The sequence below is a fragment of the Oryctolagus cuniculus genome, chromosome 18, assembly GCF_964237555.1.
Source record: "Oryctolagus cuniculus chromosome 18, mOryCun1.1, whole genome shotgun sequence".
In the NCBI taxonomy this organism is placed as follows: Eukaryota; Metazoa; Chordata; class Mammalia; order Lagomorpha; family Leporidae; genus Oryctolagus; species Oryctolagus cuniculus.
This window is the reverse complement of record NC_091449.1, coordinates 50122082-50141320: the sequence shown is the minus strand read 5'-3', so window position 1 is coordinate 50141320 and position 19239 is coordinate 50122082. Positions and strand designations below refer to the sequence as shown.

The 19239-nt window shown below is 55.9% G+C and overlaps 2 protein-coding genes across 2 annotated transcripts in view; both read right to left on the bottom strand.

Annotated features, from left to right (window-relative positions):
* LOC138846539 (cocaine esterase-like) overlaps positions 1–14593 on the bottom strand; it is a 32952-nt gene extending 18359 nt beyond the window's left edge. Inside the window, exons 1-5 of the mRNA XM_070062553.1 lie at positions 14576–14593; positions 14180–14320; positions 13927–14058; positions 13643–13787; positions 13105–13242 (exon numbers count right to left, since the gene is read on the bottom strand). Of these exons, the coding sequence (XP_069918654.1) occupies positions 13105–13242; positions 13643–13787; positions 13927–14058; positions 14180–14320; positions 14576–14593 (574 nt within the window). The remainder of the gene's footprint in view (positions 1–13104; positions 13243–13642; positions 13788–13926; positions 14059–14179; positions 14321–14575) is intronic.
* On the bottom strand, positions 14211–19092 carry LOC138846551 (cocaine esterase-like). The gene is made up of 4 exons (XM_070062584.1): positions 15411–19092; positions 15084–15330; positions 14556–14672; positions 14211–14320 (listed from the first exon to the last, which is right to left on the bottom strand). Exons 1-3 carry the CDS (start codon positions 15539–15541, stop codon positions 14601–14603), a joined length of 450 nt encoding a protein of 149 aa, XP_069918685.1. The 5' UTR covers positions 15542–19092; the 3' UTR covers positions 14211–14320; positions 14556–14600.
* Between the last annotated feature and the right edge of the window lie 147 nt (positions 19093–19239).

Here is a 19239-nt window from a genome sequence, read left to right as displayed (position 1 = left end):
CCTCCCCAGTTTCAGGACTCAGTTTACCCATTCAGCTGTCTCCACGGGAACCTCCCTACTCAGTCACGGCTCTTTTGAAAGGCACACATGACCCTGGTCCTTCTTTTCCCTTTGTTTAATCATTGACTTTCTTAGTGTCTGGAGGGAGAGATATTCCCCAAAGGCCTGCATTGGTTGGGCCTGTGCCAGGCCAAATCCAGGAGTCAGGAACTGAGTCCCGGTCTCTTGCATGGTGTCAGGGATCCAAGTAGGTGAGTTCTCACCTGCTCTCTCCCTCGGTGTGTGTGCCTGGGATGCTGGAATCAAGAAAAGACCTGGGGGGGCATCCGCTGCGGCGCCAGCATCCCATATGGACGCTGGTTCGAGTCCCGGCTACTCCACTTCCAATCCAGCACCCTGCTATTGCACCTGGGAAAGCAGAAGAAGATGGCTCAAGTCCTTGGGCCCCTGTACCCACATGGGAGACCCAGAAGAGGCTCCTGGATCCTGGCTCCTGGTTTCAGATTGGCCTAGATCTGGCCATTGCAGCCATCTGGGAAGAAAAGCAGTTGATATAAGATTCCCCACCACCACCACCGCAAACTCTGCTTTTCAAATGAATACAGATTTATTTTTTTTTAAAAAAAAGCAGATCTGGGACTCAAACCCAGGTGCTCCAATATATCATTGTGGGTGTCCCAAATGGCATCTTAACGGCTAGGCCAAGGCTCCCTCTGTCAGTGGCACTTCTTAAGGTCTATCCCCCTGATCACTTGTGACTTTCCATGTCCCCAGCTCCCCCAGAGAGGTGTGTTAGGCACATTTCATAGGAACCTGTGGATCTGAACCCAGCGAGGCATTCCCGAGCCCCTGGAGAGGCACGCACTTCAGTGGCAGCTTGCAAAGCCTGTGTCCCTTCAGGCTACAGGGAAGCCGGCGTGGCACAGGATCCAGCCTCAGCAGAGGGAGAAATAGTGTCGGGACCAGCCTCGAGTGGCCTTTGGTACCCGCTGAGAACCAGCCATGGCTTCTGAGTGCTGCCCCTGCCCCTGCGGTCACAGGAATCCATCAACAGAGCGAAGAAACACCAGCAGAAGGGGAGGAAACAGTTTCTTTCTTTCTTTCTTTTTTTTTTTTTTTTTTGACAGGCAGAGTGGACAGTGAGAGAGAGAGACAGAGAGAAAGGTCTTCCTTTGCCGTTGGTTCACCCTCCAATGGCCGCCGCAGCCAGCGCGCTGCGGCCGGCACACCGCGCTGATCCGATGGCAGGAGCGAAGAGCCAGGTGCTTTTCCTGGTCTCCCATGGGGTGCAGGGCCCAAGCACCTGGGCCATCCTCCACTGCACTCCCTGGCCCCAGCAGAGGGCTGGCCTGGAAGAGGGGCAACCGGGACAGAATCCGGCGCCCCGCCTGGGACTAGAACCCGGTGTGCCGGCGCCGCTAGGCGGAGGATTAGCCTAGTGAGCCGCGGTGCAGGCCGGAAACAGTTTCAAATGATTTATCTGACAAGGGATTGATGTCCAGAATATATAAGGAACTCAAACATTTGCCTTTTAGAAAGGCAAATGGTCTGAATGCGTAAGTTTCCTAAAGATGCTACACAAAATCTAAAAACTCTGAAAGCAGCCAACATCACTGGTTATCAAGGAAATAGAAGTCAAAACCACAACGAGACACCATCTCACCCTGCTTAGAAGGGCTACCATCAAAAGGACAAAAATGATAAATGCTGGTGACGAGGAGGAGGAGGGGGAACTCCTCTAGACGGTTAGCTGGAATCTAGGGAGGTCTTCAAAAAGCTAGACACACACCTACCAGGTGAATTCCTGATCCTGGGCGAATATCCGAAGGAAGTGAGAGCAGCATGTCAAGGAGACACCTGCGCGCCGGGGTTCGCTGCGGTACTGTGGGCAATAGCCGAGCTGTGGAAGCACTGCGTGTTGATGGGCAGATGAAGATGTAAAGCTGTGGTACATACACAATGCGGTGTGACTTACCCATAAAGGAGAGTGAAATCCTCTCACTTGTGCAATGTGTTTGCACGGAGGACACTGTGTTAAGTGAAATAAGCCAGCCACAGAGAGACAAGCACCATGCTTACACTCCCTTTTTTCAATGCTTATTTTTATTTATTTGAAAGAGTTACAGAGAGAGGTAGTGCCCGAGAGAGAGAGAAAGGTCTTCCATCCACTGGTTCACTCCCGAAATGCCTGCAGCGGCCAGAGCTGAGCTGATCCAAAGCCAGGAGCCAGGAGCTTCCTCCAGATCTCACATACAGGTGCAGGGGCCCAGGTACTGGACCATCCTCCACTGGCTTCCCAGGCCATTAGCAGGGAGCTCGATTGGAAATGGAGCAGCCAGGACTCAAACCTGCACCCATATGGGATTCCGGCATCCCAGGTTGTGGCATAACTGGTTGTGCCACAGCACTGGCCCCTGCACTCACTTGTAGAAGCTACACAAGTTGACACCGTAGCAGTAGAGAGAACAACAGTGGTCACCAGCGGGTAGGAGAGGCAGGAGGGGAAGCCTCTGCAGAGGTCGGGTAACAGTTACCAGAATACAGCTGGAAGCAAGAGGTTGTAGAGCTCTAGGTCACGGTAGGGTGACTGAAGTTTACTCCTTATCGTGTATGTCAACAGAACTAGAAGACAGAGTTCAAAGATCCTTAAAGCAAAGAGCGCTAAGTATCTGATTTGACCTTTGTAGCTGCGTGCACGTTTGCTTCATGAATGCTGAATGCGCCGGCTGAGTGGATGGCCGTGGATGGAGGATTCAGCCGGCAGTCCCTGCGGGTGGTGCGGGCACTTTCTCCTGAGCCCTTCCTCCTGCCTAACACAGGCGGCTACAGCTCTTTCTGCTCTGCTCAGCCCCCATCAGCTCCTAGACTCTCTGGGGCGGATACGTGGTCCAGGATATCACAGGATATTGTAAGAACTTGTGCAGTTTTTTTAAAAAAATAAACTAATATGGTTTAATTCCATGAATGTTTTTTATAAAGACTTATTCATTTATTTGAAAGGCAGAGTTAGAGAGAGAGGAGACACACACACACGAGAGAGAGAGAGAGAGAGAGAGAGAGAGAGAGAGAGGTTGTCATCCCCTGGTTTATTCCACAAATGGCTGCAATAGCCAGGACTGGGCCAGGAGCTTCTTCTGGTTCTCCTACATGGATGGAGGGGACCTAGGACTTGGGCCCTTGCTGCTTTCCAGGCGTATTAGCAGGGAGCTGGATAGGAAGTGGGGCAGCCAGGACTCGAACCTGCACCCATATTGGAGCTGAGGCTGCAAGACACAGCTTCAACCCACTGAGCCCCAGCGCTGGCCCTGATTGTGCAATGTTGCCCCAACTTCCCCTAAATTCGCAGGTACCAGTCAGGGTGACCAGCACAGCTGCTTAGAATGGTTGTGCCCACCCTGGAGGTCCCCAGGGTGACAGCGTGGCAGGGCACAAGCAAACTCAATCACCGCAATTACAGAGCCGTGTGAATGCCGACCCCTCCACCCTTCACAATTCCGGGCATGCGCCAGCTCTGAGGCTTCCGGTGGTCCTTACTAGGCTCAGTGAATAGACAGAGTAAGAGAGGCGCTAAGAGACAAGAGGTGAGACAGCAGGTCGGTTCTCCAGGTTCTCCCTGCCAACCTCAGTCCGCCCTCCCCGATGCCCTGCTCACACACAACCTTTCTCCCATGTCTCTCCCATCAAGTCACAGGCCACAGGTCCTGGAGAAGCTGCTGGGGCTTCTGCAGTGCAGGGGACTCACTGTGGAGATCACATCAGACGAGTTCGTGATGAAGCGGGGGAGCAGGACCACCCCACTCTGCAGGATGGCTCCGTGGAAGAGACCTTGGGACATGTGTGACAGCACATGCATGGAAACACTTATGGCACCACAGCCTCAAGCAAGGGAGGGAAAGGGCCCCATTTCCCACGCCCCTTCCTGTCCCGGCTGCTGACCCGACCAGCGCTGCTCAGGGCCTTCATGCCTGGCTCATTCCTCAGTGCCTGGAGCCTTAGGAGACCATGGTGGGTGCCTGGGTCCCCACTGTCTCTCCGACCACTCCAACTTCCCAGGTTCTGTTTTCACAGCACAAACTGCGGGATTGGGCAGATCTGACCAGGGTCCCTGTCCCCACCTGCGAATCCTCACCGTGACCTGGGTCCAGGAGCAGCAGGAGACCGCAGACCAGGGCGCTGAGCCGAGCTCCCCTTCGGTGCAGCCCCATGCTCCAAGGAGGCCCACGTGCACACCTCTGTGTCCCTTAGGCTGCACCCAGTGCTCCAGGCTGGGACCAGGGCCTCGGCCCTGGCCTGGGCAGGAAGCAGGCTGGGCACACCGCGGGGGTGGGGCTTGAGCGCCTCTGGTGAGATCAGACTGAGAGAAGAGAGGTCAGTAGGGACCCAGGCATGGCTGCCTCCCCTCTCACCGGGCTGCTCGGGGGTCCTTGTCCATCGCCTCAATCTTGGAGTCACCAACTTCACTGTCCTTGCTGTCCTAGTCCAACATAGTGTAGGCATACAGGAAGCAGGACACCAGGGGGCCTTCTAAGGGGAATGAACCATTAAAAAAGTGATATATTTATTTTTTTACTTATTTTAATGGCAGAGTTAAAAATCAAGAGAAACACAGAGAGAGATCTTCCATCTACAGGGTCAGTCTCAAACGTCCAGGGCTGGGTCAGCCCAACGCCAGGAGCCAGCAGCTTCTTCTGGGTCTCCCAGGTGAGTGCAGGAACCCAAGCACGTGGGCCTTCTGCTGCTTTTCTAGGCACATTAGCAGGAAGCTGGATCAGAAGTGAAGCCACCAGGGCTCGGCTCTGTGCCTACATGGGATGAAGGCACTGCAGATGGTGGCTCACTGCTCTGTGCCACAGCCCCTGCCCCAGGGGTCACCTGAGCCAAGGCTGGCAGGTGTCACTGTCCCGGATCCTGGAAGCTCCTCCTTGGTTTCCAGGCTGGGTGCCCACTGGGTCCAGGCCCCTCCTCCATCCTTTCCCGACTCTGCCCATCCCCTCCCTGCTCACTCAGGGTCCAGGTTTTGAGAGGCAGTGACCATGGCACTAACTAAGGGTGAACCCAATGTGTGCTGTGTCCCCAGCTTCTTCTGAGACACAGTTCTGTCTCAACTTGACAGTGAAAACCTGCTGGTCCTGATACCTGGCAACCAGGCAGGAAGAACCACGGGAATTCTGGAGCTGGAACTTTGCCAGCCCTGCATTGCAACTTTATCCCTTTGCTTGTCAGTCTTTTACACCACTTTCCCAGGATGCACCTGTGTCTCAGCTGGGACCAGGAAGGAGAAGCCATGATGGAAACAGGGAAGTGAAATTCTGGATGGAGGGCCATAACCATCCCTTCAGTATTCCCACAGGTGAGATCCCACCCCACTGGGTTATGCATTTCGGGCACCGCCCCCTGGGATGAGAAAGGGGAGGGCCCTCTCTGCCCCTGGCTGTGCTTGGGAATCCTCCTTGGGCTGCCTCTTCCTCTCTTCCTCCTGGCAACCCTGGCCCATTCCTGCTGAGGGTCTCTCCGTGGGTGGCGGCCCTCAGTAGGCGTGCAGGTGTGGTCACGCTCTCTGTCCTTGAAATCAAAGCTGCTTTTGTGCACTGCCTGTGGCTGCTGCTGCTTTTGTCAGGTAGGAGGTCAGAAACAGCCTCTGTGTGTGTGTGAGAAGGGCCTGAACCCCAGCACCTGCTGTGGAAGCCCCAGAAGCCCAGCATCCTGCACTTCACATCCTGCCCAGACCCTGATGACCTCCCAGGTGTCCCTGCCCTTCCTCCAAGAAACGCTCCATGGAGAACTCCCTCCTCAGGACCGGATGGGTTACCTGACCTGCTAACATGGGGCAACAAATCCTCAGATGCCAAAGGGTAGCTCCCCCTGTGCCTCGCTGTGCTCTTCCTCCTGATTCCTGTGTTGAGAAACCGGTGTACCCCTGGCTCTCTCTGGAGGGGGAGGCACCGTCCCTGTGGTGTCTTCTGGCCATTCCTCTGTCCCCTCACCCTGTGCACACAGGAATTGTACCTAGAGGCTCCATCAGGTTCAGCTGTTAGGGTTCTGCTGCTGTTTTTTCTTGTTTAGGGAAGACCAGCATGTGGTGCTGTGTTCTCACCATAGAACATCTCGTCCTTTTCATATCTGATTCGTGGCACAACATAGGTCATGAGGGGCCACATTGGAGCAGCAGTGGAGCCACCGCTGGGGACGCTCCAGCCCTGAGTCCTGTGCTCGGGTCCCGCCTCGGCACCTCCTGATTCCAGCTTCCTGCTAACGTGCAGGCTGAGAGGCAGCAGGGGGGCTCCGGTACTGATCCCTGCTTCCCACTGGGAGACCCCGAGAGAGTTCAGGGCTCCTGGCCTATCAGGGCCCCATCCCAGCTGTGGTGAGTATTTGGAGAGGGAACCAGCACACAGGACATCTCTGTCTCTCTGTGTTTGTCTGTGTCTCTCTTTCAAATAAATGAATTCAAATTACAAACAAGAAGCCACAGAGGTAGTTGGATCCACGTGCTTTTCTCTTCATTTGTGTGAGATCCTCAGGTTTATGTGTATATTTGTACATCTTATTTATTTTAGAGAGATTCATTTTATTTGAGAGGCAGATTTACAGAGAAGCAATTGCGTAGAAAGAGAGAGAGAGTGAGCGAGAGAGGGAGAGAGAGAGGAGAGAGGTCTTCCATTCTCTGGTTCACTCCCCAGTTGACTGCAATGGCTGGCACTGAGCCAATCCAAAGCCAGGAGCTTCTTCCAGGTCTCCCATGTGGGTGCAGGGCCCAAGGAGTTGACCAACTTCTGATTTCCCAGGCCAGAGCAGAGAGCTGAATGCACAGTGGAGCAGCCAGGACTCAAACTGGCACCCTTATGGGATGTTGGCACTGCAGATGGCGGCTTTACCTGCTATGCCAGATTTCTAGTCCCTAACCTATTTTCTGATGTGTGGCTAAAATGTTCTGATTCGTTTGTAGACACTCTTTAGTAATCCCTGGGCTTCCGCATTAGGTGACTTCATCGCCTCCTCCCTCGCTGGTCCCCAGGTCAGGTTGTGCTAGTCCTGTCCTGGGCAAGTCACCTCCCTCCTGCATTCATGGCACCAATGCCATCTCTTTCATAGTGCATGCTCTCTTTCCCCACACTCACAGGCAGGTCAGAGCCCTCACGGGCATGTGCAGGCGAGTAGATGCTGAGGTACAGGCAGTCCTCGGACATGGGGATTGAAGGCAGGGTGAGGTCACCTGCAGAACATCTTTACCCATCATAGCCAAGTCCTGCAGACACCTGGAGCCACCCAAGGCAGCCATTAGTTTAGAGCCTGGGTCTAGTGTGCCCGACCCTCCCAGGCCTCCTCCTACAGCCCTGCTCACTCATGGGCTTCCATAAGACACTTCCCACCAGGATACAGGTCCTAGACTCTGGGTGAGCTGGGAAGGTCCAACATCAGGGAACCTCAGGTGTCTGAGAGTCTGGGGACCACTCTTGACTGACAGGGGACTCTGGGAAGTGGTGACTGCAGGAGGGACACTCAGTGCTGGATGCCCAGACCCAGCCACGCCGGAGCAGGCCAGCCTCCCGCACGCAAGCCTGGATGGACGGATGGCGTTTCCCCAGGAAGGGCAGTAGACGACCCTCACCTTCACTCTAGACTCAGGAACCTCCCCGTTCCCACAGTCTCCAGTCCTAAGGGCATACACGGGTCCCTGGCCAATGTCCTTGCCCTGCCCTTGGCTCAGTGACCATGACGACCCCCTCTGGTGCCCATCTCAGGGAGCTGCAGGATCTGCTGATGGAGTCGGGGCCTCCTACAAGCATGTGGAGCCAGGTGAACCTCACCCAGACACAGCGCCCCCTGCAGACAGAGAGCCTGTGGCCTCTCCTGGACACGGGGAGAGCGTCTCTGCTTTTCTCTCTGTACCTGGATTTAATGTGCTCTGAGTGCCACATTCTGGCCCCAAAGCATTTCATGGTCACTGAATCCAGAAAGCCTAAGCAGACTCACTGAATAACGCACGAGGGAGCCATCACACACAGGGAAAGCTGGTTATGGGAGCTCTGTCCCAGACAGCTGGGCCTGGTCCAGTACTCAGAGGATCTTTCCCCTGACCTCCCCCCAGGGCCGGAGCTCCCCTGTGCCCTGGGAGCGCTTACATGGCTGGGTGGGAGGTCCCGTCCCTCACTCCACTCCAAGCTTCAGCAGGTTCAGGAGGTGCAAACCGCAGCGGCCCCAGAGGTGGCTTGGCAAAGGGAATTCCCAGGAAGGTGTGGACGCCCGCATCGGTGCCTTCCACGTGGACCAGGCTCCCGCGCACCTGCCCCGTGTGCGTGTTCCGGATGGGGATGGCAGAGTCCTGGCCTGTGGCCAGAGAGGCGCATAAGGTGTGGGCTCTCCATGAGCTGCCCTCCCACACTGCTGCTGTGGCCTCTCCTTGGTATCAGCACCTCAGGCTTGCCAAGGCCTCAGACCTACAAACACTGACCTGACCAACGTCCTGCATGAGAAACTCTCCCCCATCTCCCAGCCAGCAGTGCTGTCCCTGCCCAGCCCAGGACATCCCACAGCTCCCGAGGCTCCTGGGGCCCTAGCACCCTCCCTGAGCACTAGGAGTCAGCGCAGGTGACAGCCCTGGGGGCGAGGAGAGCGTCCTTTCTGCTGACTGCCCTCGGTCACAGGAGGTAGAGCTGTGAGCACCAGACTGACCAGGCTCCCCTGCTAGGAGGCTCATGCTCCAGGCTGCAAGAAGGGAAGAAAGGAAGCGTCCTCTAGGGGGCGGTGTAGTGGCGCTCGGGTGCACCCACAGCCTGCATGGCCAGCATCCCCTACACAGGTCCATCCTGGCTGCTTCACCTGGATCCAGCTCCCTGCTAATGGGTTGGGAACGTAGTAGAATCCCCCAGTGCCTGGGCCCTGCACCCTCCTGGAGGCCCTGGATGGCTCCTGGTTTTGGACTGGCCCAGCCCTGACTATTATGCACACATGTGGAGGGAATCAGAGGATGGAAGATCTGTTTTCCCTTTCTGTCTGCAACTCAGCATTTCCAATAAAGAAGAAATCTTTCAAGAAAAATAAAACATCTGGACATCATGTTGTAATACATATCATTTAAAAAAAAAAACAGAAAGAGAGCATGTTCTCTAAAAGAGATGGCATTGGTGCGATGAATGGAGGAGGGAGGTGATTGTGCCCAGGACAGGACAAGCACAGCTGACCTGGGGACCAGTGAGGGAGGAGGTGACGAAGTCACCTAATGGGGAAGCCCAGGGTCAGAAAAGAGTTTCTACCAACTCATCTGCTGGTTCAGCTTCCAAAAGGCCCCACACAGGCCTCAGACAGGAGCCTTGAACTCCAGCAGGGTCTCCCACGTGGGAGCATCAGGGGCCTGGGACAGAGCCATCTTCCACTGCTTTCCCAGGCACATTACAGGCAGCTGCACTGGGAGACCAGCAGGCAGAGCTGGAGCCAGTGTTCCTAGGGGCCGCCAGTGCACAGTGCTGACTTGCTCTGCAATGCCAGCTCCAGTCTTGGGCCTTTGGAATGAGGAGATAAAGGCTCCAGGACACACCCAGGAGTGGTGCCGTCTTGGCCTGGGCTCCCAGAATGCCAGGCACGGAGGTGTGGTCAGCTTTGCCCTGGATCCAGCCCAGGAGGACCCCTGCCAGGTGCACAGGGTCAGAGGAGACCCTGGCAGACACATAGCCCAGGGCAGGTTCATCACTGTCCTGGGGAGGGCACAGTCACCACAGCCTCAAGCAAGGGAGGGAAAGGGCCCCATTTCCCACGCCCCTTCCTGTCCCGGCTGCTGACCCGACCAGCGCTGCTCAGAGCCTTCGTGCTGGGCTCATTCCTCTGTGCCAGGACCTCAGGAGACCATGGTGGGCACCCAGGTCCCCCACTGTCCCCTCACCTGCTCCAGCCCCCCAGGCGCTGCCCTCCTGTGGCCTCAGGCTCTAACTGCAGGATTGGGCCGATCTGACCTTGGTCCCTGTTGCCCCTGGAATCCTCACAATGACCACGGTCCAGGTGCAGCAGGAGACCGCAGACAATGGCGCCGAGCCGAGCTCCCCTTCGGTACAGCCCCATGCTCCAAGGAGGCCCACGTGCACACCTCTGTGTCCCTTAGGCTGCACCCAGTGCTCCAGGCTGGGACCAGGGCCTCGGCCCTGGCCTGGGCAGGAAGCAGGCTGGGCACACCGTGGGGGTGGGGCTTGAGCGCCTCTGGTGAGATCAGACTGAGAGAAGAGAGGTCAGTAGGGACCCAGGCATGGCTGCCTCCCCTCTCACCGGGCTGCTCGGGGGTCCTTGTCCATCGCCTCAATCCTGGAGTCACCAACTTCACTGTCCTTGCCGTCCTAGTCTGAGATAGTGTAGGCATACAGGAAGCAGGACACCAGGGGGCCTTCTAAGGGGAATAAACCATTAAAAAGGGATTTTTTATTTTTTATTTATCTGAAAGGCAGAGTTAAAAATCAAGAGAAACACAGAGAGAGATCTTCCATCTACAAGTTCAGTCACAAACGTCCAGGGCTGGGTCAGCTCAACGCCAGGAGCCAGCAGCTTCTTCTGGGTCTCCCAGGTGAGCGCAGGGGCCCAAGCACATGGGCCTTCTGCTGCTTTCCTAGGCATATTAGCAGGAAGCTGGTTCGGAAGTGAAGCCGCCGGGGCTCGGCTCTGTGCCTACATGGGATGAAGGCACTGCAGATGGTGGCTTACTGCTCTGTGCCACAGCCCCTGCCCCAGGGGTCACCTGAGCCAAGGCTGGCAGGTGTCACTGTCCCGGATCCTGGAAGCTCCTCCTTGGTTTCCAGGCTGGGTGCCCACTGGGTCCAGGCCCCTCCTCCATCCTTTCCCGACTCTGCCCATCCCCTCCCTGCTCACTCAGGGTCCAGGTTTTGAGAGGCAGTGACCATGGCACTAACTAAGGGTGAACCCAATGTGTGCTGTGTCCCCAGCTTCTTCTGAGACACAGTTCTGTCTCAACTTGACAGTGAAAACCTGCTGGTCCTGATACCTGGCAACCAGGCAGGAAGAACCACGGGAATTCTGGAGCTGGAACTTTGCCAGCCCTGCATTGCAACTTTATCCCTTTGCTTGTCAGTCTTTTACACCACTTTCCCAGGATGCACCTGTGCCTCAGCTGGGACCAGGAAGGAGAAGCCATGATGGAAACATGGAAGTGTTAGAGTCTGAAAAAGCCCACCGCCCGAGGAACGACTCCAAAAGACTTTTCTCTCATGCAACCAGCAAAGGGTTAAAGCTTTATTGATTATCCAGCATGCTGGGGCTGTCTGATCATACATGAACAGAGCAGCCCCGAATAACCAAAGGTTAGGGTTTATAAAGGCAAAAACCGCAAAACTGGGAAGGGGGGGAATGCACGGTTACTATACACAGTTGCTAAGATGAAAAGAGGGTACAAAAAAGAAAAAAATCCAAAGAGAGTACATAGTTACTAGGGTCAACATAACCTAAGACCTAGGTGAAATTAATATCCATCATAATCTTGACAATACTAGTTACAATCGTACAATTATCATTTATGATCTTGACATTAATTCAAATTATGTGTAAGACATAGACAAATCACATCTTTATCATTAACCCAGGTGCAACCTTTCTACTTTCAAGCTTGAGCAAGCATGCTAGGGGGTTTTTGTGCTCTGCCAAGGGTGATGTAGTGCGCTGCTATTGTCCGACTATTTGAGATCATAGTTTCAGACCAGAGTCTCACGGTGGGGGTTACTTTCCCAAAATGCAGTCTCAAGTGCTTCAAAATGGAGTCCCTACTGTCAAGGTGCTACTTCAGAAGTGAAATTCTGGATGGAGGGGCCATAACCATCCCTTCAGTATTCCCACAGGTGAGATCCCACCCCACTGGGTTATGCATTTAGGGTACCACCCCTGGGATGAGAAAGGGGAGGGCCCTCTCTGCCCCTGGCTGTGCTTGGGAATCCTCCTTGGGCTGCCTCTTCCTCTCTTCCTCCTGGCAACCCTGGCCCATTCCTGCTGAGGGTCTCTCCGTGGGTGGCGGCCCTCAGTAGGCGTGCAGGTGTGGTCACGCTCTCTCTCCTTGAAATCAAAGCTGCTTTTGTGCACTGCCTGTGGCTGCTGCTGCTTTTGTCAGGTGGAGGTCAGAAACAGCCTCTGAGTGTGTGTGAGAAGGGCCTGTACCCCAGCACCTGCTGTGGAGCCCCAGAAGCCCAGCATCCTGCACTTCACATCCTGCCCAGACCCTGATAACCCACCGATCTGGGTTCTGGCCAGGCCACCTTGCAGGCAGGAGGAGTGGGGAATGGGTTTCCAGAAGCAGCAGTTGAACGAACTCCCCTTAGGGTCAGCTCCACATGGGGACCCAGCATCCTAACCTGGCCTGTCCCTCCCCAACAGGGATCCTCTGGGTGAGCAGCTCATGGTCCACCCCAGGTCACTGGGAGATGGGAAGAGTGTGCCTGGTCCCAGGGTCCCTGTGAGTGCCAGTGGGTCCTGCAGCTGGAGAGGGAGCTGTCACGTGACTTAGGACCCTGGATGCTGGGGAGGTCCCCCCACAGGAGGGAGGGCAGAAGGTCCCAGGTCCCTGGGGATTTGGGGGGGGGTCGGCTCACCCATTGCGAGCAAAGTTGGCCCAGTACTTCATCACCCTCCTGCTCAGCAGCTCCTACTCCTCAGTGAGGGGCACTACAGAGGGGAGGGGCAGGATCAGCTTGGGCCACCCCAGTCCTGCTGCCCCATCATGCACCTCGCTCCCAGCCCAGGTGGAGCTTGACCCCAGGATACCCTCAACCTTGCCGTCACCCCTCACCAGCTGTTCCCAGCCTTGTCAAGCCCCACGTCCCCAGTCAGCCCCTAAGTCCTGGACACTGGCTTCTTCCTTTCCAGGACGGTTTCTCCTCTCTGACACTGGGACATCATATATGAAACAGAGATGAGTTTGAATCCCTGTGCACCCAAGAGGGACACTCATTCCTAGGCAGACAGAGGAGGAGGGGGTACAGGCTGTGCCTTGAGGGGTTCAGATTCCATTCCCAGCTCTGCTCCTTGAATGCACCCTGGATCCCACTGAGCCTCGTCCTTTCATCCTTAGGTAGGGCGCAGGGCCTGGACCTCATCCCATCCTGGTAATGGAGGAAGATTCACCTTTGCTGCCAAAGAGAAATGATCTGAAGACAAAGACAACCTCATCGCTGTGGTCAGCCCTCACGTGGGGCGGCCTGAGGTCCTTTGTGAAGCTGGGCCGATGCTGGAACTCGTAGAAGTAGACAGGGGCGTGGGTACCTGGGGACAGACAGGGAGATGGGTGGCCCCTTCCCGGTGTTCTCCTACAATAACCATGGTGACGAAATGTAATTGCTGCACCAGGCTGGGTCCTGGACAGTTGGGGAGAGGTAGCAGGGGGAACAGGTGCAGTGGGCAAGCCCTGGGTTAGATCCAGCCTTGAGGTTTGTGGCTGTGAGGTCTTGAAACAATCAGTGGAGCTCACTCAGCCCAGTCTTTTCTTCTGTTCCACAGTGGAGATGTCCATCTCCGGAACTGTCATGGAGGGTTACTGGGAGGAGCAACACCAAGTTCCTGGCACACCAGGACCCCATTAAGACATGGACTGGGACCTGGACAGGACAGGCATCACCCTCAGGAAAGGACCCAGCCCTGAGGCCTCAGTCCCAGATGAACTCACGCTGGAAATGTGCTACTCGGAGTGCAGGCATCACGAACATGGCGTCTGCCATCATCTCCTGGAACTGGGCCGTGAGGGTCTTGGGGTCCTCATTGCTCCCCATGTACTCGTCCATCAACAGGTCCCCCAAAGCGGGAGGCAGCATCTGGCCCAGGGGAAGGGGAAGGAGTGAGGGGAGCAGCTCCTGGGAGGGAGGCAGCAGCCTCAGGCTGGGGGACGGAGGTCCTGCATAGTCAGAAACTGGGGGAAGAACCAGGCTCCGGGAGACCCCTCCCCAAACACACATATGAGCCTTGGTTCCTGGCGTCCCTGTGCGGCAGGTGTCTAATATGGGCTCTGTTGGGGCTGTTTTGTTGCTTGAGTTCCTTCACGGCCCCTCTGTCTCTCTCCTCTTGAGGGTCCATGGTGAACAGGAGCTGAGTGGAGAGTGGAGATTCCCAAGAGTGGCATGGCTGGATCTGGAGCTTTGAAACCCGGAAACCTGCCTACCTCTTGGGCTATGGGGGAACTCAGGAGCCCGGGGTGGGTGGGGCTCACCTTGGGGAGGACCCAGCCATACTCATCATTGTTGACACCAATGATGCTGGGGACGGGTTGAAAGTCACCCGAGGCCAGTAGCTCCTCAGGGCATCTGGACAGGAAGACTCCATCCACCACGCCTTGGATGACCTTGAAGATCTAGGGGTCACGCAGGGTCATGGAGAAAGCTTGTGTCCCACATATTCTCATTGACCTCTGTGTCCATCCCCCATGCCTCGATCAGCCCATGGTGCTCACTCCCACTATGGGGTCTCCAGCCTGGCATCCAGGACTGGGTCCCCTGTTCCATCCAGGGCTGGGATGTCAGGAGGCATGGATGGGAGGAAGCTGTCCCGGGGACTATGAGGTGCACACAAGCCCATCACCCCTTTACCCAAGTGCACGGGGCCAGACTGTGGTGATGGCCAGCATCTCTTCTTCACTCTTGGCCCGCAAAGTGCACCAGGGTCTCAGAGTCCACCTGGTCACAGCCAGACAGGTTGGCCACCACCTGTAACGGGATCACACAGGGGCTGGCACAGCCATGCTGGAGACCAGGGGTTGCCCACGGCCCCACTGGAGGCAGCTGCACCCCAGATCACACAGGGTGTGGTGTGTGCACGGCTGCAGTGGAAGCTGATTGTTGCTCCTTCCCCATGACTTGGCACCGCCCAGCCCCAGTGGGCAGCACCTGCTGAGCTGGTTGCTGAAAACCTGGGGCTCAGGGCAGGCAGCTGGTGGAGCTGAGAACCACCTCCGCCTCTGCTGGGACACAGGTGTGTGGCTTCTAACCCTAGAGCGTCTCAGTAATGCAATGGTAGGCAGCAGGGCCTGAGAACCCGATGGTCCTCCCTCCTTGTGCCCCTTGATCAGAGACGAAGTATAGGCAGGAGCAGCAGGCCTGGGCAGTGAGGACACTCACAGTGGAGACCACCTCAGATGACCTGGGGATGAGGCTGGGCCGCAGGGCCACCCCACTCTCCATGATGGCTCCGTGGAAGAGACCTTGGGACATGGGTGACACCACATGGGATGACACACTCATGCCACCCGCAGACTCGCCGAAAATGGTGACCCGGCCAGCACAGTGACCCAGCACAGTGACCCAGCACAGTGCGGCCACTTGGTCCAGGTAGCCCCAGTTGCCGGCGGCGTGCTGGTCTCCAGTGCTGAGAAGGGCAGGGACAGGGGTCAGAGGGCTGTTCTGGTGCCACTCATCCCGCAGGGCCCACCCCAGCCCCGGTCTCACCTGAAGAAGCCCAGGACTCCCAGGCGGTACTGGATGGTGACCACCACCACGTCCTCAAATGCTGCCAGTGCAAAACCGTCATACATGGAAGCCATGCCCGTAGTCCGCCCACCACCGTGGATCCACACCATCACCTGGGGAAATCAAGGGCATACCACGTGGCTCCCTCCAAACTAACCTGCTCATCCTCACCCTAGTCTAACCAGTCTTGGGTCTGTGTAGGTGCCCAGTGCACTGAACTCTGGCCAGACTGCAGGATCTGGGCCATGAGCCAGGGACCCAATGCCAGCAGGAAGGCCAGGCCTCCATCCTTTGAGTCCAACTCCATCTTCAAAGCCTGGGTCCGTCAATTTCAACCCCCCCTGTGAAGTGGACAAATAATGGCTGTCTATCTCATCAATCCACACAGATGCTCATCCTAGTGCCTTCCCTTCTTCAGGCCCCCACACCATTCGTGTCTGGGAGCTATGGTGATGTCTGAGGGTAGCCAGGGGTCACTGAGTGTGCCTCCTGGGCATGAGGTGCTGCAGGTGTCCCAGGTTCATTCAAGACCATCAGTCTGACCTCTGACATCTCAGCCCCTGGGATCCCATGCCAGGGGCTCAGCTGCCCACCGTGGGGGAGCTGCACTTCTTGGCTCCCATAGTGAGAGGCTTCTGGACAGGGTGTGCTCACAGGAGGGCCCGTGCTCAGCTTCTCCTTTCTCATCTTCTAGCAGAAGGCAATGCCCTCCCACCCCGGCCGACCCTGCCCCACACTCACAGGCAGGTCAGAGCCCTCACGGGCATGTGCAGGCGAGTAGATGCTGAGGTACAGACAGTCCTCGGATGGGGATTGAAGGCGGGGTGATGTTCACCTGCAGAACATCTTTACCCATCATAGCAAAGTTCTGTGGACACCTGGAGCCACCCAAGGCAGCCATTAGTCTAGAGCCTGGGTCTAGTGTGCCCGACCCTCCCAGGCCTCCTCCTACAGCCCTGCTCACTCATGGGCCTCCCTAAGACACTTCCCACCAGGATCCAGGTCCTGGACTCTGGGTGAGCTGGGATGGTCCAACATCAGGGAACCTCAGGTGTCTGAGAGTCTGGGGACCACTCTTGACTGACAGGGGACTCTGGGAAGTCGTGACTGCAGGAGGGGACACTCAGTGCTGGATGCCCAGACCCAGCCACGCTGGAGCAGGCCAGCCTCCCGCACACGAGCCTGGATGGACGGGTGGCGTTTCCCCAGGAAGGGCAGTGGACGACCCTCACCTTCACTCTAGACTCAGGAACCTCCCCGTTCCCACAGTGTCCAATCCTAAGGGCATACACGGGTCCCTGGCCAATGTCCTTGCCCTGTCGTTGGCTCAGTGACCATGACGACCCCCTCTGGTGCCCATCTCAGGGAGCTGCAGGATCTGCTGATGGAGTCGGGGCCTCCTACAAGCATGTGGAGCCAGGTGAACCTCACCCAGACACAGCGCCCCCTGCAGACAGAGAGCCTGTGGCCTCTCCTGGACACGGGGAGAGCGTCTCTGCTTTTCTCTCTGTACCTGGATTTAATGTGCTCTGAGTGCCACGTTCTGGCCCCAAAGCATTTCATGGTCACTGAATCCAGAAAGCCTAAGCAGACTCACTGAATAACACACGAGGGAGCCATCACCCACAGGGAAAGCTGGTTATGCGAGCTCTGTCCCAGGACAGCTGGGCCTGGCCCAGATCTCAAAGGATCTTTCCCCTGACCTCCCCCCAGGGCCGGAGCTCCCCTGTGCCCTGGGAGCGCTTACATGGCTGGGTGGGAGGTCCCGTCCCTCACTCCACTCCAAGCTTCAGCAGGTTCAGGAGGTGCAAACCGCAGCGGTCCCAGAGGTGGCTTGGCAAAGGGAATTCCCAGGAAGGTGTGGACGCCTGCATCGGTGCCTTCCACGTGGACCAGGCTCCCGCGCACCTGCCCCGTGTGCGTGTTCCGGATGGGGATGGCAGAGTCCTGGCCTGTGGCCAGAGAGGTACAGAGGGTGGGGGCTCCCCATGAGCTGCCCTCCCACACTGCTACTGTGGCCTCTCCTTGGCATCGGCTCCTGGGCCTTGCCAAGGCCTCAGACCTACAAACACTGACCTGACCAACGTCCTGCATGAGAAACTCTCCCCCATCTCCCAGCCAGCAGTGCTGTCCCTGAGCCCAGCCCAGGACATCCCACAGCTCCCGAGGCTCCTGGGTCCTAGCACCCTCCCTGAGCACTAGGAGTCAGCGCAGGTGACAGCCCTGGGGGCGAGGAGAGCGTCCTTTCTGCTGACTGCCCTCGGTCACAGGAGGTAGAGCTGTGAGCACCAGACTGACCAGGCTCCCCTGCTAGGAGGCTCATGCTCCAGGCTGCAAGAAGGGAAGAAAGGAAGCGTCCTCTAGGGGGCGGTGTAGTGGCGCTTGGGTGCACCCACAGCCTGCATGGCCAGCATCCCCTACACAGGTCCATCCTGGCTGCTTCACCTGGATCCAGCTCCCTGCTAATGGGTTGGGAACGTAGTAGAATCCCCCAGTGCCTGGGCCCTGCACCCTCCTGGAGGCCCTGGATGGCTCCTGGTTTTGGACTGTCCCAGCCCTGACTGTTATGCACACGTGTGGAGGGAATCAGAGGATGGAAGATCTGTTTTCCCTTTCTGTCTGGAACTCAGCATTTCTGATAAATAAGAAATCTTAAAGACAATATGAAACATTTTTACATCATTGTCTAATATAAATCATTTTTTAAAAAAACAAAACAAAGCATGCTCTCTAAAAGAGATGGCAATGATGCCATGAATGCAGGAGGGAGGTGACTGTGCCCAGGACGGGACAAGCACAGCTGACCTGGGGACCAGCGAGGGAGGATGTGACGAAGTCACCGAATGGGGAAGCCCAGGTATCAGTAAAGAGTTTGTACCAATGAATCAGCAGGTGCCAGGCACGCATCAGCAGGAAGCTGTAAGGATGTGCCCACAGACATCACACAAGTGATGAGGAAGCTAGTGGGACCGGACACCTTGTTTAATTTTTTTTCATTTATTTGAAAGAGAGACAGAGGCACACACACAGAGACAGAGATGTCCTGTGTGCTGGTTCACTCTCCAAATGCCCCCCACAGTTGGACGGGGCCTGATAGGCCAGGAGCCCTGAACTCAATTGGGGTCTCCCCCTTGTCTAAACAAGATAAGAGTCGGAGAACTCAAGGGGCTTCCGTAGCCTTGGAAACTCATGACTGGAGCATAGGGAGATTACTGAGGCCATAAACAAGAGTGTCAATTTGTAAAGTCAACAACAGGAGTCACTGTGCACTTACTCCTCATGTAGGATCTCTGTCCTTTGCGTGCTGTACCTTGAGATTTAATGCTATAACGAGTACTCAAACAGTATATTTCACTTTGTGTTTCTATGGGAGTGCAAACTGTTGAAAGCTTTACTTACTGTATATTAAACTGATCTTCTGTAAAAAAAAAAAAAAAGAAGAAGAAATTATCAATTCCCAACTTGACTCTCACTGGGATTAAACATGACAATAGGTCTGATCTGATTTCATCATCATTTTAAATCATCTATTATTTTTCACTTTATGTTTCTGTATGGGAGCAAACTGTTGAAATCTTTACTTAATGTATGCTAAACTGATCTTCTGTATATAAAGAGAATCTAAAATGGATCCTCATGTGAATGGAAGGGGAGAGGGAGTGGGAAAGGGGTGGGTTGCGGGTGGGAGGGACGTAATGGGGGGGAAGCCATTGTAATCCATAAGCTGTACTTTGGAAATTTATATTCATTAAATAAAAGTTAAAAAAAAATCGGGGTCTCCCAGTGGGAAGCAGGGATCAGTACCGGA